This window comes from Enhydra lutris, unplaced genomic scaffold (genome assembly GCF_002288905.1).
Source record: "Enhydra lutris kenyoni isolate GAN:26980312 unplaced genomic scaffold, ASM228890v2 scaffoldscaffold8, whole genome shotgun sequence".
Taxonomy (NCBI): domain Eukaryota; kingdom Metazoa; phylum Chordata; class Mammalia; order Carnivora; family Mustelidae; genus Enhydra; species Enhydra lutris.
Window position 1 is genome coordinate 26,266,804 of NW_019154092.1, and position 22,515 is coordinate 26,289,318.

General features: G+C 44.4%; 1 protein-coding gene across 2 annotated transcripts in view; it reads right to left on the reverse strand.

Annotated features, from left to right (window-relative positions):
- The window catches only part of LOC111142529 (beta-1,4-galactosyltransferase 6), a 66,281-nt gene that overhangs the window by 2,913 nt on the left and 40,853 nt on the right, over positions 1 to 22,515 (reverse strand). For both annotated transcript variants that reach the window (XM_022495775.1, XM_022495777.1), the window contains 3 exons: positions 15,266 to 15,390; positions 9,890 to 10,006; positions 2,290 to 2,477 (listed from right to left, as the gene is read on the reverse strand). In XM_022495775.1, coding sequence (XP_022351483.1) covers positions 2,290 to 2,477; positions 9,890 to 10,006; positions 15,266 to 15,390 — 430 coding nt within the window. The remainder of the gene's footprint in view (positions 1 to 2,289; positions 2,478 to 9,889; positions 10,007 to 15,265; positions 15,391 to 22,515) is intronic.

Here is a 22,515-nt window from a genome sequence, read left to right on the forward strand (position 1 = left end):
ACATACATATGTACTATAAAATGATTATCACAATAAATCTAGTTAATATCCATCATCATACACAGTTACAGAATTCTTTGTTTTCTTGTGATGAGAGCTTTTAAGACCTATTCTCTTAGCAACTTTCAAATATATAGTAGAGTATCATTAACTCTAATCCCCATGCTGGACATTACATCTCCAGGACAAATATAACTTACAACTGAACTTTGTACCTTTTAACCCCCTTCAGCCACCGCCCCCTCCACCGGCCCACCACTTCTGGCAACCACCAATCTGTCCTCTGTATCTATAAGTTTGTCTGTTTGTTTTGGTTTCCACATATAAGTAAGGTCATACAGTATTTGTCTCTCTTGGAGAAATGACTACTACATTTTCAAATTTGGATTTAGTTTCCTTACCTTTCCCTAACTCATACACCAAGGAATTCGGCAAACCAAGTTGTTTAGATATAGATTGGTTTTCTGATCTATATCTAGATATAGAGCACCCCTAGACTTAGTTCTGAGTAAATTCCAGTGGCCCCAACCGTACTAATGGGAAGTGGTACAGCAGGGCCCCTGCAGAGGTCAGGTCAATGTGGGGGGCCAGCAGGGAAAATCTGACCATGTGCAGCAACTAGAAACCGAGCGGAGGGAAATCCGGCTGGGACTATAGCAAAGCTGCCTCAGAGAAGGGGAGAGAGCAGATCTCATCGTTTTTGTGGGAGGACTGTCATCTCGTCTCATTCCCTGTGGGAAGAAGTGCTGGGTGCCCACGGAGATCCGGTGTGGGAGAAGCAGCTCCTGCATGGACTCAGTGGGTGAGGAAGAAAGCAGTCTTGGCCCCAATGGCTAGAGGTGCCCAAGGACAACCACAGTGTCCCAGGAGACGGCACGAGGTTTACATCTGGGAAGTAACGGTCCTGCTTATATCACGAGCTGGGGGTCAGCAGGGCTGACAAGTATTGGTGGTACTCGTCATGGCATGGGTTTCCCACACCAGTTAGATTCTTCTTCCCCAGGCTGCTGGTTTGGGAGAAACTCCAGATCAATAGATAGGTAGATATGGATAAGTGCATGTGTGTTTTCATTAACATGTATAAATTGGTAAGCACATTAATTCCATGTATTGTTCTGTTTAAGTGCAAACAATCGATTGTACTATATCCAAAATGAAGAAAAATTAGGTAAAAGGAAGACATAATAAATAAACTAAAGAAGAAAGAGAGAGGGGAAAAAAAAAGTATTCTTTTCCTGTTCTAGTGCTGATTCACCTGGTCATGTCCTTCACACTTTTTGCCTCCCCCTAGCCTGTAGGTCAGGCAGCAGGCATAACTGTGAAGTAGGGAACATCTCTTTTGCTCCAGGCTTACAACTGAACTCTCTGTTCTGCTCTGTCCTCTCTCCACTTCCATCAACCAATGAAAACTGTGATGACTTCCATGCTTCAGTGCCGACGTAAGTTACTGTCACAGCTCCACTGACCGTTTACATTTCAAGGAATGTGCAGTCAGAGAGCAAGAAAGGTCTGCCTCTTATTAACAAGGGCAAGACAAGAAGCTATAACTTAGAAAGAAGACACACGACAGAGAAAGGGCCTTCTCCGCACCATAACAAGTCACTGGAGAAGGGGAAGCAGAAAGGAGCCACTACGGGGGTTGTGTGGGTGGCTCCATCGGTTAAGCGTCTGCCTTCGGCTCAGGTCATGATCCCAGGGTCCTGGGATCAAGGCGCTCTCTGTGCTCCTTGCTTGGCCGGGAGCCCACTCCTCCATCTCCTCCCGACTCGTGTTCCCTGTTTGCGCTCTCTGTCACTATCTCTGTCTCTCCCAAAGGAATAAATAAAATCTGGAAAAAAAAAAAAAAAAAGAAAGAAAGAAAGAAAAAAAAAAAAGAAGGGAGCCACTGTGTGCTCCATGCACCTACTCAGGGCAGGCCCAGGGTGTCTGGTCTCCTACAGTCCTAGGGTCAGACTCTACGACTCCAACGATCAAGAAAACCAACATGCAGGGATAGAAGGAACAAACCAAGTCCTATCACTGGTACGTGGGGAACCCAAAGTTAAACCTACTTTTGCCTGACATAGAGCCCATGTTCTCTTTCCCATCCACCCAAATGCACACCTCTGTGTGAGGAAGCACCTAGATGGCGGGCGAGTGACTACCCCAGCTCCCTGTGAAGACTGAGTGGAGTGCAAGATCTCTCAGGCTTTTGAGCCCTCAGATCCAGGCACATTGAGAGAGCTACCCCTTCAATGACACGATTTTTAAGTATACGGTCTGCTCTCAAGAGGAAGGCTTATTACTCACATATACATGTATTTATCCAGCTTCGCTGCAAAATGACGTGGCATTTCTCCACAGCCGTAATAGTTTCGGTCATTCTCGGGTAGATGATCCACATCATGGAAGATGACGCAGTCCCAGACACTGTCTTTCATGGCCTCTTTGAAGCCCACATTGAAGAGCATCGCACGGTTAAAAGGCTGTATGCCAGTCTTCACAAAGGAAAACAGAAACGTAGTCAGGCTTTGTCATCTGACTTTGCTCTATGGTTTTCTAACTTGTTGAATCATGGTCAAATAATAAGAGTAAATACATCCAAATCAACTAGATAAAACAAGAAAACATGTCAGGTTCTCCAAATATGTGGTTTAGATTTACTTACTACATTCTTTTGTACTTTGGTCACATATAAGAAAACGCTGTCATCTAGTGCATTTATGGGATGTTTCTGTTTTACTTCAAATACATCAGAATACAGATCACTTATGACCAGGAGAAAAAAATAAAACCATTAAAAATAATATAGGTTGTGGGGTGCCTGGGTGCCTCAGCTGTTAAGCGTCTGCCTTCGGCTCAGGTCATGATCCCGGGGTCCTGGGATCGAGCCCCATATCAGGCTCCCTGCTCATCGGGGAGCCTGCTTCTCCCTCTCCCACTCCCCCTGCTTCTGTTCCCTTTCTTGCTGTGTCTCTCTCTGTCAAGTAAATAAATAAAATCTTTAAAAAATAATAATATAGGTTGTATTTTTTTAAAGATTTTATTTATTTACTTGACAGAGAGAGATCACAAGTAGACAGAGAGGCAGGCAGAGAGAGAGAGAGGGAAGCAGGCTCCCTGCTGAGCAGAGAGCCCGATGCGGGACTCAATCCCAGGACCCTGAGATCATGACCTGAGCCGAAGGCAGCAGCTTAACCCACTGAGCCACCCAGGCACCCCTAGGTTGTATTTTTTAGTGAAGCTTTCCATATGTGTCAAGGCTAAGAGAAGCATGAAGCTAACTGGGACAGGACAAACAGTAGGCCTCTGCTTACAGAACAAGGCCAGTGAGAGCTAATTCTGTACTGTTAATTCTTACAATAAAGACACCAACATTTTGAGAGACATAAAGAAGTGAAACTTACTACACAAAACCCAACTTCCTTTATTACAACCATTTACCTTTATTATTAAGAAAAGTCTATTAAAGTGCATGGGCAACAAACACTTCCTATTTTTATTATTCTTGCTTATGATACAGACCAAGTACACTTTAAGGGACAAGAAGATGGGAACTTATTACACAGAACCCAACTTCCTACAGAATACTCACTTCCCTTTATTTATGAGGGAAATTATATAAAGGTGCACCGGCAATGAAATTGCTTCATTCTGTATCTGAAGGAAATTAAACAGCAATTATCCACGCCTTCGTAATATTTCTCAAAATCATTTCCAAACTAGAAAATAAAATAAGATGATGACAGCAGCAAATGAGATACACAGCACAGTCATCACCAGAGGGCTGCCGCCGGAGAGAGAAACTAATTCCCAGTCCTGAGCCCTGCACGGACTTGACTTTACTTTTACTTTTCACTTTACTTTTTACAGCTTCTTTCTTCACCATTGAAAAGGAGAGTAAAAAGGAAAGGGAGTTAAGTTAAATTACAGTGTCACTATGGCACATCAACATCAGTGTGAACAAATTCCTTTAAGGTTTTAAAAAATTGGTTTTATTAAGTGTGGACATAATACTTTATGGCTTATAATCAAAATAAGAAGTCTATGTCTAACCCATCTTCACCTTCCAAAAGTAGAGCATTTCACCTCCTGTAGTGGTTTATCCGGCACTTCTATCCATATTGCAAGGTGATGAGAGTTCTGACATTTCCTGGCTTCATTAATGTTAGACATTGTCTACTGACTTCCTACCATGGCCACTGAGGATTCACACCACCATACTCACTGCCCCCCATCCATTTTCCCAATACAGTTATATCATAATTTACATCATTAGGACTGCATAAGTATTTCTTGAGTGCAGGAGCACCTGAGTGGCTTGTTTGGTTGGGCATCTGCCTTTGGCTCAGGTCATGATCTCAAGGTCCTGAGACTGAACCCCACATTGGGCTCTCTCCACTCAACGGGGAGTATGCTTCTCCTTCTCCCTCTCCCTTTGTGTTCTCGCTCTATCTCAAATAAATTACACACACACACACACACACATACACACACACACACATTCTTGAGTGCCAAGTGAATTATGATGCTGTTTTTTAAACTGGGATTAGTAACTTGCTTCTGTTTTCTTAGTTTTCTATTATTACTCTGTACAAAAGCCCCAAGAGATAAACATTTTACTTATTAATAATTGATGTAATTCGAGCACATCAAGTCATCTATCAACTCCTTTTCCACCTCCTCAAGCCCAAAGCCAATTCCCACTGCCCTGGATTCTTGCTCCAGTCTGGAGAGGTCTAACCATGGGCACCTCTCATCCTAGGACTTCTTCATTCCCTGACATCACCCCTGTCCCTGACTTGGCTTTCTCCATTTGTTAAGGCACATCCCTCAACAGCTTCCTAAGTAAGGGTCCATGAAAAAAAAAAAAAAAATCTATCTATCTATCATCATAAATAAATAAAATCTTTAAAAAAAAAAAAAAAGACCATTTTCAGGGGCTCCTGGGTGGCTCAGTGGGTTAAGGCCTCTGCCTTCGGCTCAGGTCGTGATCTCAGGGTCCTGGGATCGAGCCCCGCATCAAGTTCTCTCTGCTCGGCAGGGAGTCTGCTTCCCCCTCTCTCTCTGCCTGCCTCTCTACTTGTGATCTCTTTCTGTCAAATAAATAAATAAAATCTTAAAAAAAAAAAAAAAGACTATCTATCTATCATCAGTCTACCTCACAACTGATTGACATTTTGGCTGGGTAAAAATTTCTAGGTTAAAAATCACATTCTCTAGAATTATTTTTTTTTTTAATTTTATTTATTTGTCAGAGAGAGAGAGAGAGAGAGGGCACAAAGCAGGGGGAGCGGCAGGCAGAGGCAGAGAGAGAAGCAGGCTCCCTGCTGAGCAAGGAACCAGAGCCAGGACTCGACCCCAGGACCCCAGGATCATAACCTGAGCTGAAGGCAGGCACTTAACCCAAACTGAGCCACCCAGGTGCTCCTCCGTTAGAATTATAAAGGCCTGGATCCACAATCTTCTAGCTATCAGCATTACTGAGAAGTTTCCTATGATCCTGATATATAATCACTGGAAATTCTACAGAATTTCTTCTTTATATATTCTCTTTTTAATTCGTATTCTAAAATTTCAAAATAACACGCTTCACAGTGGATCTAGATTTTATTCACGTGTACCGGTCAGTTCCTTCAATCTGAAGACATGCCTTTCCTTCTGGGAAACTTTCTTATATTATTTCTTTGGACTTTTTCTCCCTACTCCCTCCCCAGTTTCTTTGTGCTCTGCTTTTCCAGAACTTGGATTAGTGAGTCTACTGCTAATTGTGAGCAGGGAACTGGGACACAACCCCACAGATGCCTTCTCTCTGCTCCATGACATCTCGGCCTGGCCTGGAAGATCCACTTCTGGGGTGGGGGGTGAGGGGGTGGGAGATCGCTCACACAGCCAGCAAGATGATGCTGCCAAGTTGGTTTCCCCTCCCCAGGGCTGCCCGAGTGTCCTCGTGACCTGGCAGCTGGGTTCCCTGACAGTGAGGGATCGGAGAGACCAAGGCAGAAGCAGCCAGGTCTTTCTGACCCAGCCTCAGAAGTCACACACTGCCATTCCTGCAATCTGGCTGCCAGGCAAGTCAGCCCATATTCGTTGTGGGAAGAGACGACACGAGGCCTGGCTGCACAGAGGCAAAACTCCTTGCGGGCCATCTGGGAGGTGGTTACCCTGTGACATACTGGTACTGACTGATCGTCTTAATTTCTTACATCTTGTTCTACTTTAGGAGTTATTTTCTTAAGTTTATCTTCCAGCCATTGTACTCAGTTTTGTTTTAGTTTGGGCACTTTCTTTTACAATAACATCCTTATTCCGACTACTCTTCCTTTATGACGCCCTATTTTTGCAGATTCATGATCTTTTCTCTCTGTGGATATTGATTATGAGCTTTTGTTGTTCTTTTAAGATTTTCTCTGTTTCCTTCATTGTCTCTATTCTCTACACTCCTTCTCTTGGATTGGTTTTATCCCCTCTTGTGCAAGCTTTCTTCAAGATCTGAGTAGCCCTGGCATTCATGCTTGAGAGTGAGGCTCTAAAAAGCTGGGGAGAGTCTCCACGAAGCTTTGAGAGCTCTGTGGCATCCCGCTCTTGACTCAAACACATACACCACACATGCACATACACCACACCGGTGCATAAGCAAATCCTTAAACCAAACTAAAATATAAAACCAAAAGCCCCATTCCTCTCCCATGCCCTACATGTTGACAGCCCAGAAAACGGCAACACCCTTGTTCAACACACACATGCCAGCACTGCGGACAGTTCTCCATCACTCACAACACGCATCTGATTCATTAGCAGTAATATTACTTTTCAACCCGACGGAGTCAGCCAAACCCCACCACAGCTCACCTCCCCCTCAGCGACCGCGGCAGCGCAAGCCCATGTCTCCTCCTGCCGGACTTCTGCAAAGCCCACAGCTGCCCTCATCTCCACTCCTGCCCCACTCTGCTCTCACCACAGTCATCTTTTCAAAGCCTCAGTTAGATTATGTCACTGCTTTACTGAAAACCCTCCAGTGTCTTCCAGCCTCAACTGGTGATAATCCATGCCCCCACCCTGGCTTTCCGCCTTCCATTTTTGCTTCTCACGCCCTCTTGGACTTCCTCCCTGACACCACCCCCCACCCAGCACTCCAGCACTGGACAGACACACTGGCCTGGAATCCACATCCCATCACATGACTCAAGGCTGCCCCGACGTCACCTCCCCCAAGAGGCCTTCCCAGAACAGTCTATATAAAAGAGCACATCTCCCTACCTTTACTGCTCTCTCTGCCCTTTTACCCCCAAACCCCTCCTGACATATCACAGGTTATGTGCTGTCCATCTCTCCTCATCAGAACAAGGGCCTTGCCTTGCTGAGCTCACTGCTGTAACCCCAGTGTTGCATGAAGGAAAGAGCTTCATGGAGCTGATAAGGCGATGAGCTGGATCTTCCTTTGGAAATTTCTAAATATTAGATGAGGCATCTTTTCCCTGGGGCTAATCTGTTTCTCTAACAAAGATACTAGTCATGCCGTGCCTCAGTTGGAGGGGCTCAGGGGATTCGTACCAACAGAGAAAAGGCCTGAGGGGTCTCTAGAGCTGGCATGCAAACTTACTTAGCCCCTCTGTTCCAAAGCCCCTCAAGCTGAGCTGGGCCAGCAGAGTCAGGACTTTCTGTGGTGTGGTTTCTCCAGAGGACAAACTTAAACTTTGATTTTTTACAAGACACAACGGAGTAATCCCTTGGCAGCATAAGCAAAGATGGGGAAGTGGGAATCTGATTGTTTTGCAATCAAACTTTTAAACAACCCTGTTACTTTAGCCCTGTAATTCAGTCTACCTGTGACATCTTTCAACTGCCGGGATCCGTGGGACTTTGTCCAGCAAACTGACTCAACACTTGTCACCATCACCCTCCACAAGCATGTGGGTTTGAACATCCTCTGCTTTATTACAGGAGCTGTGAGTGCCCCATCTGCTTCCTGACGTCCAGAAATGTGTTGCAATCTCTCAACGACCGACTCTTTTGTCCTTGTGGTTTAAAACTTTTTTTTTAAGTTTTTTCCTTTCACTCTCGTTTTAGGAGTTTGAAAAAGAGAAGTGGTAAATGTGTGTTCACTGTTCCCTATTGCACTGGAACTTCTAAGCTGTTCTTCAATTGCTTGGCTCCTCTGGGCACCAGTCCAGCAGAAGAATCACTCTTCTTTTTCACATGTGGTAAAAATGTTACTACCTCAAAACCACCCACCATCAGATACATGGGCTGAATTAATACTGATCAAGGCTGAGATTTAGACTTAAGTGGTTTATAAAATATGGATCTTAGCTGGTTTGTAAAGGTTGCTTCATCACCTACACAAAATAATTCAGCAGTGCTGGACTCTCAGAAGAATATGCCTTTAAAAGCACAAACACAGTGCCCTCTTCCATAGCTCAGTTGGTAGAGCGGAGGACTGTAAAAACACAGACGCACACATCTCACCTCCCTACACATTAGAAGACTGAAGTTTCAAAAAAGGAAACTAGCAGTTGGTAAAACTGACCTAGAGGTTTTTTAACTATGGCTATCATGAAAGAAGTTAAAAGTTTTGATTTGTTATCAGATAATTAAAAAATCCATTTTCATAGTATAGGTTGTCACATTAAAAAGTACACATACACTATATGCATCACTGAATGGGAACAAATTACCTTAAAAAGGTGATTTACATACAGAGAAGTGTAAGTTATAATAAACACCAAGTATTTCCAGGGGGGGGGAAGTACAGGCAAAAAGCTAAAAGGAGATCTAAAATAAGCCACAAAGGAGCTGGGAAAACATACTATATATAATAATCTTAGGAACATAATTTGAATATGTTTCACAAAAAAAAAAACAAACACAACAAGGAGCATTTAATAATGTAAGCTAGGTCACTTTCTGTCTACTGATAAGTAAGGAAATCCATTTTTAGTCAGGTTTAGTGTGAGTAAAAAGAAGGAATATCAGGATAAAATGAGGTTATCAAGGTCAAAACCAAAAGTTCCCAAATTACAATATATTTGAAACACAAATGGAGTGCACCTTTTTAGAAATGCTACCTAGAAATCACTGATAAAATTCAGCAAGTGCCTCGTGCTTGGGAGATGGGGATGGGGAAAGATGACGGAAGAAATCGAAGACAATGCTTTAAGTATAAAACTAGGTAATGACAGAGGTGGAAAAAACTAAAAGTATGGTAAATATCCTCAAAGGGTGCAAATAAGACTGAAAGAAATTGTAATGTATGGAATACTGAGATATGAAAAATATTTATAGAAAAAAATTAGCTGATAATATGAAGACTAATTAAAAAAAATGTTTCTGGTGAGTGTTGTGAAGTGTGTAAACCTGGCGATTCACAGACCTGTACCCCTGGGGCTAAAAATACATTATATGTTTATAAAAAAATTTAAAAAATTTTTCAGAAGTTTCATTTTAATAGGTAAGACATGGATGATTAAAAACAACAGGAGCACATCAGCTGATAAATGGATTAACAAATGTGGCATATGTAACATACTCAATCCCAAATAAGAATTTACCCAAATATGAAACTAAAGATTCACTCTAAGCTAAACATTTTTAAATCCCACCATATATCTAAGAATTTATTAAGTTCCAGTACACTTAGGTACCATTTTGAAAAATATTCTCACCTGGGACACTGTGTGGCTCAGTCGGTTAAGTGTCCAATTCTTGATTTCAGCTCAGGTCATGATCTCACGGTTGTGAGATCAAGCCCCACATCGGGCTATGCACTGAGCATGGAGCCCACTTCAGAGTCTTTCTCTCCCTCTCTCTCTCCCCCTCCCCCACAACTTACACAGACGCTCTCTCTAAAAAAAAAATAAAATTTTAAAAAAATTTTTAAAAAGTGAAAGAAAAAGAATAACATTCTCACCTGTTCAATGACATAAAAGGCAAATTCCAGCCTCTGCTTCTGGAGCATTGGAATCAGATGCAAGAAAAAAATCGGAAGATGTTCATGGCGATTACGGAAAGGAATGAGAACTGCCACCTTTAAAAACAAAATAGTCACATATATAAATAAATAGAACAGCAAGCCCTGGAGGTAAAGATAAAAACTGATCCTTAAAAATTTCTAAAGGTTTTAAAGTCCTGCCTTTATGGATTTTCTCACCAGAGATCTAACAGTGAGAAAACATAGACATGGCCCTTGCCTTTGTGCCACTCAGGGTCTGGTGAACCTGGGGAGGTATAAGTGGGCTCTGAGGGCCACTCCTTAGATTGCATCTTTATTCTAACAACACCATGGGAAATCTTGGAAAGATTCACTAAAAGTGATAAAATCCCATTTGGGGATGGCAAACACTACCATGGAGAGTAGACTGGAAAAAGCCCAAAATAGATTCAGGTTGCTGGTTAGGACATTAACGCAATTAGTCAATACAAGAGGCAATGGTAGCTAGAACTGAGGGGAGAGTGGAAAAGAGTAGAGGTACATGAATTTTGAAACATTTAAGAAGTAAATTAACAGGACTGGTTTATGGATGGGATAGAAGGAGTAAGGGGAAGGGATGTGTCAAGAGTAACTTCTAGGTTTTAAAGTAGATCATAAATAATAAATTCATGGTTTTTAAACTGAAATTAAAAGAGATCCCAATTGAATATCTACTATCCTACACGTGACTTACCTGACCTAGAGTTATTTTGAGAAATATAAGGGATATATCATAGAAGTATCATAATTATATTAATACCTTTCATTTAATCAAAATGCACAACTGAATTTTTGATACATGTTATATTTATTTCACTGATAGGATAATACTGGGTTTAAAGTGAAGCTTAACAAAAAAAGTAACGTAAACAGCAGAAAAGAGAGAAATTTATCTTTTTTAAACAGCCAAAAAAATGTGTTTCTTACATAATCTAAAGGACAAAAGAAAAAAATATATATATGGAAATTAAATGGTTTCTCAGTAAATCAATGTTTCTTCTAGTAGGAAAAAAATGTATTGGGACTCTGAAAATCAAGACTAAAAAACAACATCTACATAAAATGTGTTCACATAAAATAAGAATAAATGAATATTATCAATCATCACTTATTCAAATCCTCTATTTCCTGGATCCAAACTTTGTCATACAAGCTAGGTTGCCCTACAATTTAGATTTTGCTCTTGAAAAACTCAAATGTTTTCTAAATATTAGTTTTCTTTTTAAAAAGCCCAAAAAGATAGTTTAGCAAAACTAAGAACGTCTAAACTAGAAACACCACCACTAATTTTCCCTTAATGCAGGGAGGCACGACGGCCACTACAAGGCTGCCGTCTTCATGTTCACACTGTCTTATATTCGGTATGTGGTAGGAGCTCAGGAGGCTCTCGTGCCTCTGCCAGTCCCACTTTGGATCCCATTCCCATGTGGCTTTCTCATAAGGCACCTCTTGAACTGAAGACCACAAGGCTGCTGGAGCAAACCTACCCCACATCTAAGTGTTCCCTCGATCCCTCCCACCTCCGTGACTGAGGACCTGCTGGTGGGAGTCACTGTCCATTGCTGGTGCAGCCACACTATTCCCAAATCAGTACAACTCCCAAAGCTAGTAAGGACCCCTAGGTTCACTCTTAGGAGAGTGAACTGCTACAAAAAGTCAAAGGAGAGGAAGGAGTCAGATGGCAAGAAAGACCCCGACCACTAGCCTTATCTGAAGTGAACAGCGTGATAACTTCTGCCCATCAAGCTTGCCCTTCCTCATTCTGAATCTGGCCACAGGTTAGCCGCCTAGGACATAATACAAATGGGCTATAAAAGCAGTTAAGGAAAATTATGGATATTTAAGGAAAGAAGCTATTAAATGGCTGCTAAGTCCATGTTAATTAAATGCAATTACACTGAGTGATGAGTTGAACATCTAAGAATAAACAAAGTCATAGTCCCTAATACAGTCGTTTGTTCAATGAAGGATTTAAAATATCAAGAGCTGTTTTTCTTTCTTAATCTTATAAAGAAACTGAGAATATGGGAAATGAAATGACCAATGTCTTGACAGATTCAAAATAAGCCAAACTGTTCTCTTAATAGCAAATAAATGTCCATTTTTTAATGAGACAGCTATCAAATATTTTGAATATTTTGCCTAAAGTTTTTATTAAAACAAAGCTAAATGGTATCTTAGAAATTCATTTGGCATGTCACTTCTTGTGGCTGTGGAATGACATTCTCAAAAATTTTACAATTTATTGCCTAGAAAATGAAGATCTCAGTGTTCTGCAATAATCTATTTCAAGATTTAATAACCTCTGCTTCAGGGCATTTTTGGCAGGTACCCTAAGTTGCTGTTTGAGCTACTCTCCTGTGGATGCATTTCCAATGGAGACACACAACATCTGGTCATTACCTTCTGCAAAATAATACTCCATCTTCATGAATCTCTCCGCACCACCTCTTATTCAAGCAAAATTATCCCATTCAGTTTGCCCTCACTTTAAACTACTAATCTTACTGAATTTATGCACCTATTTTTCTCGCTTATTTTCTCTTATTCTGACCATGAGAAGATCAGCAAGAAAAGTGTTTACTACATGCTATTTCCCATCAAGTATGTGTCCTACTTCCAAACTTCAAGCACACCAGCAGCTACGGTGTCCCTGGGTGACCCGGCTCCACGCTTGCCTCCAGCGAGGGCTCACTATTCTCCCACTGCCTAGGATGGAACACAGCAGAAGCCGCTGAGCTCTCATTCTCTGCAGTGTTCCGGCTCCCTCTTTCTCAGCCTTCCCACTTCCAGTGTCTACAGGAGCTTCTCAAACAGGAGGCACTTGATAAAAAAGGTTCTTGTCCCTTCCCACCAAGAGCATCAGAATGTCTGAGCACTATGTTCAAGAATCATCATTTTTACCTTCTTCTGCACAGGTGGCTAAGACTCATCTCTGAGCCATCGGAGATGAGAAACAGAACCCCATGCCTCTGAACAGACACATGCAGCGGGCACTGCCTGGTCCTTTCAGCCTTTAGGTTTTAGACAGAAGTGGCTCAGACCTCCCACTGACTCCCAAATGGAAAGGCAAAGCCATAGGTGAACACTTTACTTTGAATGTTCAGAAAAGCATCGCCATCTTTGCCTTCTATCCACCCCCCTTCAAAATAAGCTTGCCTTCCTCCATAAGGCCTCCAACATGTGCTGAATTTTCCACTTGAACCTCCAGTGTTCAACAACACCTGAGAATTGCTGAAATCATCAGATTTGGAAGATCTCAGTTCCAATTAATAGGCCATCAATGAACTTAGTTGGTTTTTTTTTTTTTTTAAAGAAAAAAAACCTCAAATATTAAGAATCATGTTGGTAGCCCCATGTGTAACATAAATCTAGTAATTCTTTTTCTCCCTCTCAGCTCTGTTCTAAGATTGGAATGGGACGTTAGGAAAGTGTGAACAAGTCGGGGGCAGAGAGAGGACAAGGAGAGTCCTTACTTAATTAGTTAAATATGGCAAATTCAAGTCACCTCTGAATGACATCCAAATTTTGTCTCCTACCTTTAGCTGCATAGCTCAGAACCAGAAACTTTTCTGAGAAGGGTTTGTGTCAAGTTGAAATAAGAGCAGCCATTACCGTACAGTTCCTTAATAAAATAAGCTTATTTTTAGATCCTTGAGTTAGCTTGCTCCTAGGAACTCCACTTCCAATATTGTTACCTAGTCACTCACATGGAGTTTACTGTCTACTAAAATCTTTAAAACAGGAACTACTTCTGTGTGTGATATACCTTTCTCCCAGAAAATGAGAAGAAAACAAACCATAAAATTTAAAATCCAGTGTCTGATACAGACCAATGAAGAAAGGACAAGAATACTTAATTTTTCAATCCCAAATTATTTTACCATATCACACCATGCACACCTGTGCAGCATGCTGTACCCCACACTGATACGTCTGAGGACCAACTCCACACTACCGCACAACCGTTGTGATTAATTGTGCTTTTTTCTCTCATTTGCATTCAATATACACACTCAACACCCAAGTAAGAAAAATAATTTATTTGCCTGGGACATTTTTTAAAAGTAGAATTGTGTAAATTAGACCCTATTTTACCTACAAGTGTGAAAAAAATCAGTCGTGAAATACGAAGATTCATTTATTAATGGAATCTGACCAGACAACTGTAAAATAAATGATCTGCCAAAATTTGTACTGGAATCCATTTCAGCACCTTTACAACTTGTTTGAGGCAAAACAAACAAACAGACAAAAAAAAAACAACCAAAGCTGTATTTAATAATTTGTCTCAAGACATTTATTTATCTCATAACCTCAATTCAACAAAACCAGGTTTAGGGCTTACCTTAGACAAGACAACATACTCTGCGTTAGGGATGCAGGTATAAATAACATACTTCCCCAAACACAGAGTTCAAGGCCAATTAAGTCAAAGGGCTTTTAACTAAAATCTCCTTCTCAGCAGTGATTTTGTGTACAAAAAGACATATATTTTAGCAAAATACTAATGCTAAAAAGAGGAATTGAAAACTCTTTCCAAATTAAGGCTATATCACACTCCTTGAGGATAGGACGTATGATTTAATCATATGTAGTTTTAACTTGAATTATGTGAACGCTACTTCCTACTCAAACATAACCGCCTTACCAGAATATGCACCCAACTAGCCAATTTCACAGTACTGTAAGCAACTCTGATTTAAATCACAGTTTTCAATTTATTTTAAGCAGCAGAGGCAGACCTACTCCCTTATAGTTTTTCAAACAAAACATTAATTAGAACTCTGACATGTCAAAAAGATAAAAAGCTTGTGCTCTGCCTTCTGAAATACCTAAGTTTTCCTTATCGCATCCCACAGGGACCTCTGAGCCGCCGCGTCAAGGTTCCGGGACTCTGAGGAACCCCGACGTGAGACCCACCTGGAAATCACGGTTCAGGACTTGGTGAGGCTATGCCTGCAGGTGAGAGTAATCATTAGGGATAGCAGCAGGAAGCAGAGAAGGAAACAGGAAAACAGGGGGGGAAAAAGCTGTTTTCCAAGCCAATCGCAAGTGAGGCATTTATTAGCAGAATCTCCACGAGATGCACACGAGCACGTATTTTGTTAACACGCAGGTCTGGTCAGAGTCTTCACAAGGAACACTACTAGATCGTACCTCGACTGTGAACACCTATACATTAAATGCAAAACTTCTGAGGTCTTAAATTTTCAAGAGACAAAGGTATTTCACTGTATATCCTGAATCAAACGCACTTTTCCTCACTCAGACACATAGGAACAATGACATTACTTAGGAAAAAATTTACCTCACCTTCCATCTGGGTTTACAGTCTTTAGGCCTCCAGTGACCTCCTGGCTCAATATCTAAATCCTTGGAGAAGAGTTGATGAATTTCATCAAAACTGATTTCACTTACATTGACATTGAGGAATCCCCCTAGAAGGTCAAACACGTGAAGAACTGTTTTAATATGGAGCAAGACAGACAACAGTCAGTAGGGTGACGGCGTGACTTGGCTGCTAGGACAGTCCAGTGCACTCCTGTTATCACCACGGAACTATTAGTACCACCCCCTTTCGGTTCTCATCCGGATGATACCTGATACGAGCACTCCACCGTCTTTGGTAAATAAGCCGAAGATAAATCAAATTGTTAAATTTTTTTTGCTCTGAGTACCACAGTGAATATTTTACTATTCTTTGGGAAATGTTTGCATGTCATTACAAATTAGCTTATTATTGTAATGTTACAATGTGTTCAAGTCTCTTAAAAGGACTTTTAGTTTCAACATAACCAACATAGGCAGCATGAGAGCACAGTACATAAGGGGGTTAATGAAGAAGTTAGATTGGCAGGGAGCTGCCGAATCCTACCTTCTGTGCACTAGGGACACTATGGAACTTCTCCGTGCCTCAGCTGCCTTCTCTGTAAAAGTAGATGGTGACACCTGCCTCTCCATGTGGCTGCATCCACTAGACAAAATAGTGCACGCACATGAAGGATCAAGCGGCGTGTCAGCCACAAAGGCACACACTCAATATACGCTAGCTGCTATTACTCTCCTCTACTTCACTCACACTTCTTGAGAGAATTTGCAAACACAACTCAACGAATTTATATTTTTAGTACCTACGCAGTATCCCCTTGATAGGCAAAAGTGGAAAACTACAGGCTTTTAAGATGTTCCTGGCCTACTAGGCATTCGCTCTCTGAATTAACAAACATATTCCCGGAGGTGTCTTTACTAGTAGCTTCTCCGCTGTATACCACTGAAATAGGAATGACTCTTGGATGGAAAGCCATTCCATCCATCTACCTGTTAACTCAATCAAAAACAGAACTAAGAACTTACAGAACTAAGTTCTGACTCACTCTTCATCTCATGAAATACATACCAACAAATGAGGTTTCCCACTTCAAGTCCTCTGAGCCTGAGTGGCCCTGATTCCACGTATACAACCCTCAGCTCCTCTTGGATAGAGCCCTTCCCTTCCCATCCCTCCCTCCTCCTAAGTAGGCAGGAAGACCAGCAGCTTCCACTAAGCACAGAGACAGGCCAAAGAGAAGTATTCTAAAATATAAATGTCTACAGTTCAGAGGGTAAGCTGGGAAAAAATGTGCCATCTTCTCACGTCTGCCAGTTCACCTGACAATGTTCGTGGTATTTTACAACCAATCACCCAGGCTTTCGTGTGACAAGGGTCACCTAAAGGAAAGAGTAACCTATGAACTTGCAGAGAAAGAGCAGGTCATGACATGAGACTGATGAGCCCAAGTACAGACTCCGCGGACAAACACGGGATCTACCACCATAATCAAATAAAACTCACACAGATAAATCAGATGCACTCAGTGGTGTGCGTGACGGCTAAAATGATAGTCATTAGGCTAAATTACAGACAGTTCACAGAAGTCTCCGAAGCTTGGGGGACTCTTGATGGGGGTGACACCGATTTCTTTGTCGGTGCTCCAGCTTGACAGGGCCTGACCCCGCGGCCATCATCAGCACGGTCAGCAGCTCTCTCCAGTCTCATTCCGTGTAGTTCTCCTCTCAAACATGCGTGTGCTGGCAAATTAGGAAGCTAGCTGTCTATCCCTCTTCTCCGTGGGCAGGGCCTGCGGGGGCCACTGTTTTCCTCTCTAATGCTCCAGGCACCCCGAGTTCACCTCCCCTCAGACTGCCCCACCATGCACATTCCCCAGAGTCCCTCAGCAGCCTTCCCATGTGCTTACTGCTCTTGGCTCTGAAATCCTGATCTCTTACTGGCTGATGGCCGAAGATGACCCAGTGGCATGACGCTGCATGCCAGCGGTCACAGTGTTACTATTTGTGGGGGAGGGGGGTGGCAGGTAGAGGACAGGCCTCCAAGACAGGACTGCCACCACGGGGAACACTGAAAATGGGACCAGAGAGAGAGGAAGAAGAAGAAACGCACACTTAGTGCGATGGGGTGACGTGTGATGAGACCAACAAACTGTTTTGCGGAGTTGCTGCTAAGGCATTTCAAGGTATGATAACCCTACTCACACCCACCCAGAGGCCCAACATTTAGATAAGGACGTGACTTTAGGATTCCTGCCATAAATTCCTCCTTTGCTTTTCCCACCGCACCTTTTTAAATAATCACGTAGAATGAAGCCCACAAAAAAAGTTAAGCAACCTCTGCCCCAAGCACCCTGAAAGTGACAGGTGCTGGCTCCCTGCCCCGTCTCTTGCTCACTCCACCTGACAGAGGCCTGTCCTTCTCCCAGCTCACTGCACTCCCTTGCGTCTGGGATCTGTAAGCGATTAAATCTTGTGACTCTACTTCCTTTATGGGGCTATATGAAACTGTAAGTTCAGTCAAAAGGACCCCATGGGTTTGGGTTTCACTTCCCCCAAGTGGGAGCATGGATGCTGAGGTTGCTACCTGCCAATCCCAGGTGGCAGCAAGTCACCCTCTGGGTGTCCTTAATTCAGCATACCAGTCCTGTTTCTCAGCACAACTGGCAATGAGGAGACAACTGTGCGTGTGGCCTGTAGCCCCGCACAACGCCCCGGAGCTGCCAACGGCTTCCTAACGCCCTCTGCCAGGCTCAGTCTCCCAGGGAGAGAGCCCGGCCTGCTGGCAGGTCTGTGGCATGGCTGGGCACCGCTGTCTACTGCGGCGGTCAGACGTGGCCACAGATCCCCATCCCAAACTGTGGCTGCTGTCAAAGTGAGACTGCCTGCAAAGACGACTGCCAGCAGGCCGCAGCTGACGTGTGAGTGCCGGCGAGGTAGCAGGTCTGGAGGAAGCTGGCAATACTCGCCTGCCGAAGTCCCAGCACCCGGCCAAGGTGAGCTGATAACCACGAACACCAAGGCTCGGCCTCCTTTCCCCCTGCAGGGAGACGGGACGTGGGTGAGGTCCCAGGAGCAAGGAGAGTGCCCTTAGAGGAGGGACCCAGGGGAGGCTGGCTGCTGTACCTACCAAGTTGCTGGCTGGGACTGGGGTGCCGAGCTTGGAAAGCCGGCCAGGACCCACGGAAGAGGTGGTTCTAGGGGGGCAGCATGGCGCTCCAGGTGGCCAAGGCTGCCACATTCCTTGCTGTTGTCACAAATGATCCCCCAGCTACACGGGTTATCAGGAGCCCCGGCCCTGGCCTGGTACAGCAAAACAAATTCTCACTGAAAGCAGGGGCCCTGAAAACATGGTAGCAGCTCCTCCCATGTGCCCAGAGGAGGCTGAAAAACCACGAGATGCTTGCAGGACCCCTGCTCACATGGCTTGGGCTGCATCGAGCAGTGCGGCGTATCGACGTGCCTCCGTAAGGCTGCTACTACGCTCTTGAGGCCTGGGACACATCAGCTCATGTCATGCTGGTGGGGGTTAAGCCCCGACCACCCAGGGGGTTGGCTGGGATAACCTAAAACGGGAGGTGGCAGCACATGGGTCAGGGAAGAGGCCGCCTCCATCCCAGGTGTTCCCTGTTACTGTCTGTCCAACCAGAACATCCAATCACCAGTGTGAAACGGAAGAGGCAAGTAACTAAACAAGATAGAAATGCAAAGGTTTTCTAGAAAAATCTGCCCATGGGGAGGGGGAGAAGGGTGCCAGTTGGCTCTCACAGGTCTTTTGAACCAGCTCCAAGCTGTTGGTTATAGCACTTAAGATGCCTGCCCTAGCCATTTGGCCAAAGACCCCAAAATTCACAATTTATTCAAAAAACAGCAAACAAAACACCACCCAAGGTAGTGAAGCCCTTTTTTATTAGAGACATCCTAGGGGAGACTCCGGACTTGTCAGCACAGCGACAGCACTCCCAAAGGAACTGAACTACCGATGAGGGAGATGAAGACAAACAAGGGAAGAGACTCCCAGAAAGAGACCACTGCTACTAGCCTCCGGGGTCCAACAGGGATAAGGGGAAAGCAGCCCCGCCTCTCCTCACTTGGGTTTCCTTGGTGGCTCCAGGCCCATCCACCCATCACAGTTACTACAGCTCAGGTTCACTGGGAGCAGACGAGCCCAGATGAAGCTCCCTCCTCCCGTGGAAAACTGGGATGGCTCACTGGGCATGACGCGCTGACCATCATGCTTCCACAGACAATCCCCTGCCCCCCACCACCGCTCACCACTTCCAACCCAGAAGGTGCCCTTGGGGCCAGAATCTAAGGAGTTCTTTTTTTTTTTTCTTTAAAGATCTATTTATTTCTTTTTGAGAGACAGAGAGAGTACAAGTAGAGGGAGGGGCAGAGGGAGAGAAAGAAGGGAAGCAGACGCCCCGCTGAGCAGGGAGCCCAACTCACTGGATCCCATGACCCTGAGATCATGATCTGAGCCAAAACCAAGAGTTGGAGGCTTAACCGACTGAGCCACCCAGGCACCCCTAAGGAGTTCTTCTTAAAGCTCCCCCCGCCCCCCAGTTATAAGGCCATATTGTTACAGCTCACTACAGTGTCAGATACAGCAAAATAGGCATTAAACCACATCAGCGCTGTAGCTAAACATGATAATTTTCCTGAAGGCCAAACCTTGTTTGCCGGTGTGATGAGGGCGAACAGCCCCTCTGCCCCTTCACCCAGGAACCCAACAGAAGCTCCTAGGAGACATAAGGGCTCCCAGGCCCCTTATCAGTCTCCCTCGATTCAGCTCCCTCCCACACACGATGACCAACAGGCCCCTCTGTATGGGCAGCTCTGGAGATCAGGGGTCTCTACTCCCAGACGGCTCAAATACGAGTCAGAAGCCTTTGCTCAGACGCTGTGGGCTCTTTGAAAGACCGCCAGCCCCTTGTGAGAGCCAAGGCCATCACCACTTAGAATGTCCCAGCCCTGGCAGCAGGATCTGGGGTCCCATACTCTGACCTCCAAGAGTACAAGCTGCTAAGGCCACTGCCCTAGGGACCCAGCAGTTCCCCAGAGTCTATCTCTCCCCCAGGGGACAATCACTGATAGAGTTCTCTAATTATCCACTAGGACACATATAACAGACAGTCCTCCCATTTAAGCCCTCCAACAGTCATCCTATTTTTATACAATAAGCAGAAATCAGAGCTCATATGGGGGCCACTGTAATTGCTAGGCATGTTACCAGGCTCAGGAAAGGCTGCTTCCCGAGTTAGGGGCCTACCAAGCTGATTTACTGACCCCATCCCCAATGGACCAGCAGAAGGGCCCCCACACCTCCCTGTGGCTGCCGGGCTTCTCTCTACACTGCTCAAATGCTCTCAGGCAGGACACTTTGCAGCACATGATGTGATACTTGGCAGGAGTGCCCCAGTGCCCTGTATAATCTCCCACACCTGCCCAAGCACCAAAAGCACACGGATGAGAATGATCTCTGCCTCATCCCCAGGAGAACAACCCCCAGGGCCCAGCCATCCTGCAGGAACTTCCAACTTATCTTGGCTTCCCTGATGAAGCAGCTCGTGTCCACCGCAGGGGCAGTGCATCAGGGCCATCACACACACGTGGCTCTCTGTACGTGCACTTCTTCACTCGACCTCCAATGCATCTGCCTCCGTGCCAGCCCCCAAGAGTCCTGTCTAGTCATGGCATCGTACTTTCGTCTCCCTGGAGCTCCCCTTACAAATCACTGAACCCAACAACCCGCCTCCATCTCTCTGCCCCCTCACGTCAAAACCAGGCAGAATCTAGCCGCATTATATGGAGCCGAGGTCTGCTGCTCTCCCTCGCTGGAACTGGGCTAGGGACCACCACATGGGGCACACAACGATTTATGAAAACAAATACCAACCTGTCAACCGCCCTGCCGAACACATGAGGCCGTGACACCAAAGACCAGCCCTCACACAACAACAAGATTCCCTAGCACAGACAGTTCTGGATAACCATTCCGTTTTAGATGACCTACTGGCCAGGGAAGGGGCTGTGTGTGCTGGCAAGGCCCCACCTGCTGCGTGTGTATTAAATAATTCTGGGAAGCTTCAGACAAATTTACAAATGATGGCCCAACAGGTACAAAGTATTCCATAATCTCACCCAAGTGTTTCATCAAATACTTATTTTAACCTTATCCAGGGGTGTTGGTTTATTTTCTTGGCTAGACCCCAACAAATGGGGAGGGCGATTATGGACAGCATTTCAAATTGTTTGTCTACTGGGACTGTTGACTGGCGTTTTTGCTTTGCTCAAGTGTTTTATGAACTGAGTGACCAAAACCCTGACAGTGGTTAATCTCTACTGTCCAGATAGTGCCTATGATTTTCCTTAAAGATTAATGCCTGGGCATCACTGGGTCAACTGTGATGAAAAAAACAACATTGTTCTTCTGAAAAGCAGCTCTGTTTTTCTGAATTGTTGCCTAGGCATTTCAAAGAATGATAACCCTAGTCATACCCAGAAACCGGACACTTAGATAAGGACTTGAGTTTAGGATTTCCACTAAAAATTTCTGCTTTGCTTTTGCCAGGGCACCTTTTAAAATTACCACTTAGAATGATGCCCACAAAAAATTTAAGTGACCTCTGCCCCAAGCACCCTGAAAGTGATAGGTGCTGGCTCCCTGCTCTGTCTCCTCACTCTACCTGAAACAGAGGACTGCCCTTCCCCCAGCTCACTGCGCCCCCTTGCTTCTGGGATCTGTAAGTAATTGAATCTTGTGACTGCTTCCTTTGTGGGGTTATACTGAAACTGTGAGTTCAGTCAAAAGACCCCATGGGTTTGGGTTTCACTCCCAAAGTGGGAGCGTGGATGCTGAGGGAGCTTCCTGCCAATCCCAGGTAGGTGGCTTGTGCCCCTCACTCAGCAGGTCATAATCTGTATATTCTTAATACACCAGCTCCAGCATCTCAACACATGATATTGAGGAAAAGACCCCAATGCACAGAAAGTGAAGGGAAAGGAGGCATATTATAGAGAATAGCCAGGAAGAGGCACTGTGCAGATGAACTACTCGTAATGTGGTTTCCAAGCAAACCTCAGGAGAAAAAAACCTCTCAAAATGAGCCTGTGGTCAGGGAGGACCACAAGTCCTCCCTGACCACTACACCCACTGAAGCTACTTTCACCTCCTTTACATACTGGATGTCCCCTTCAGGTGCCACTCAAAGAAGCACTCCAGTGCACTGATACCA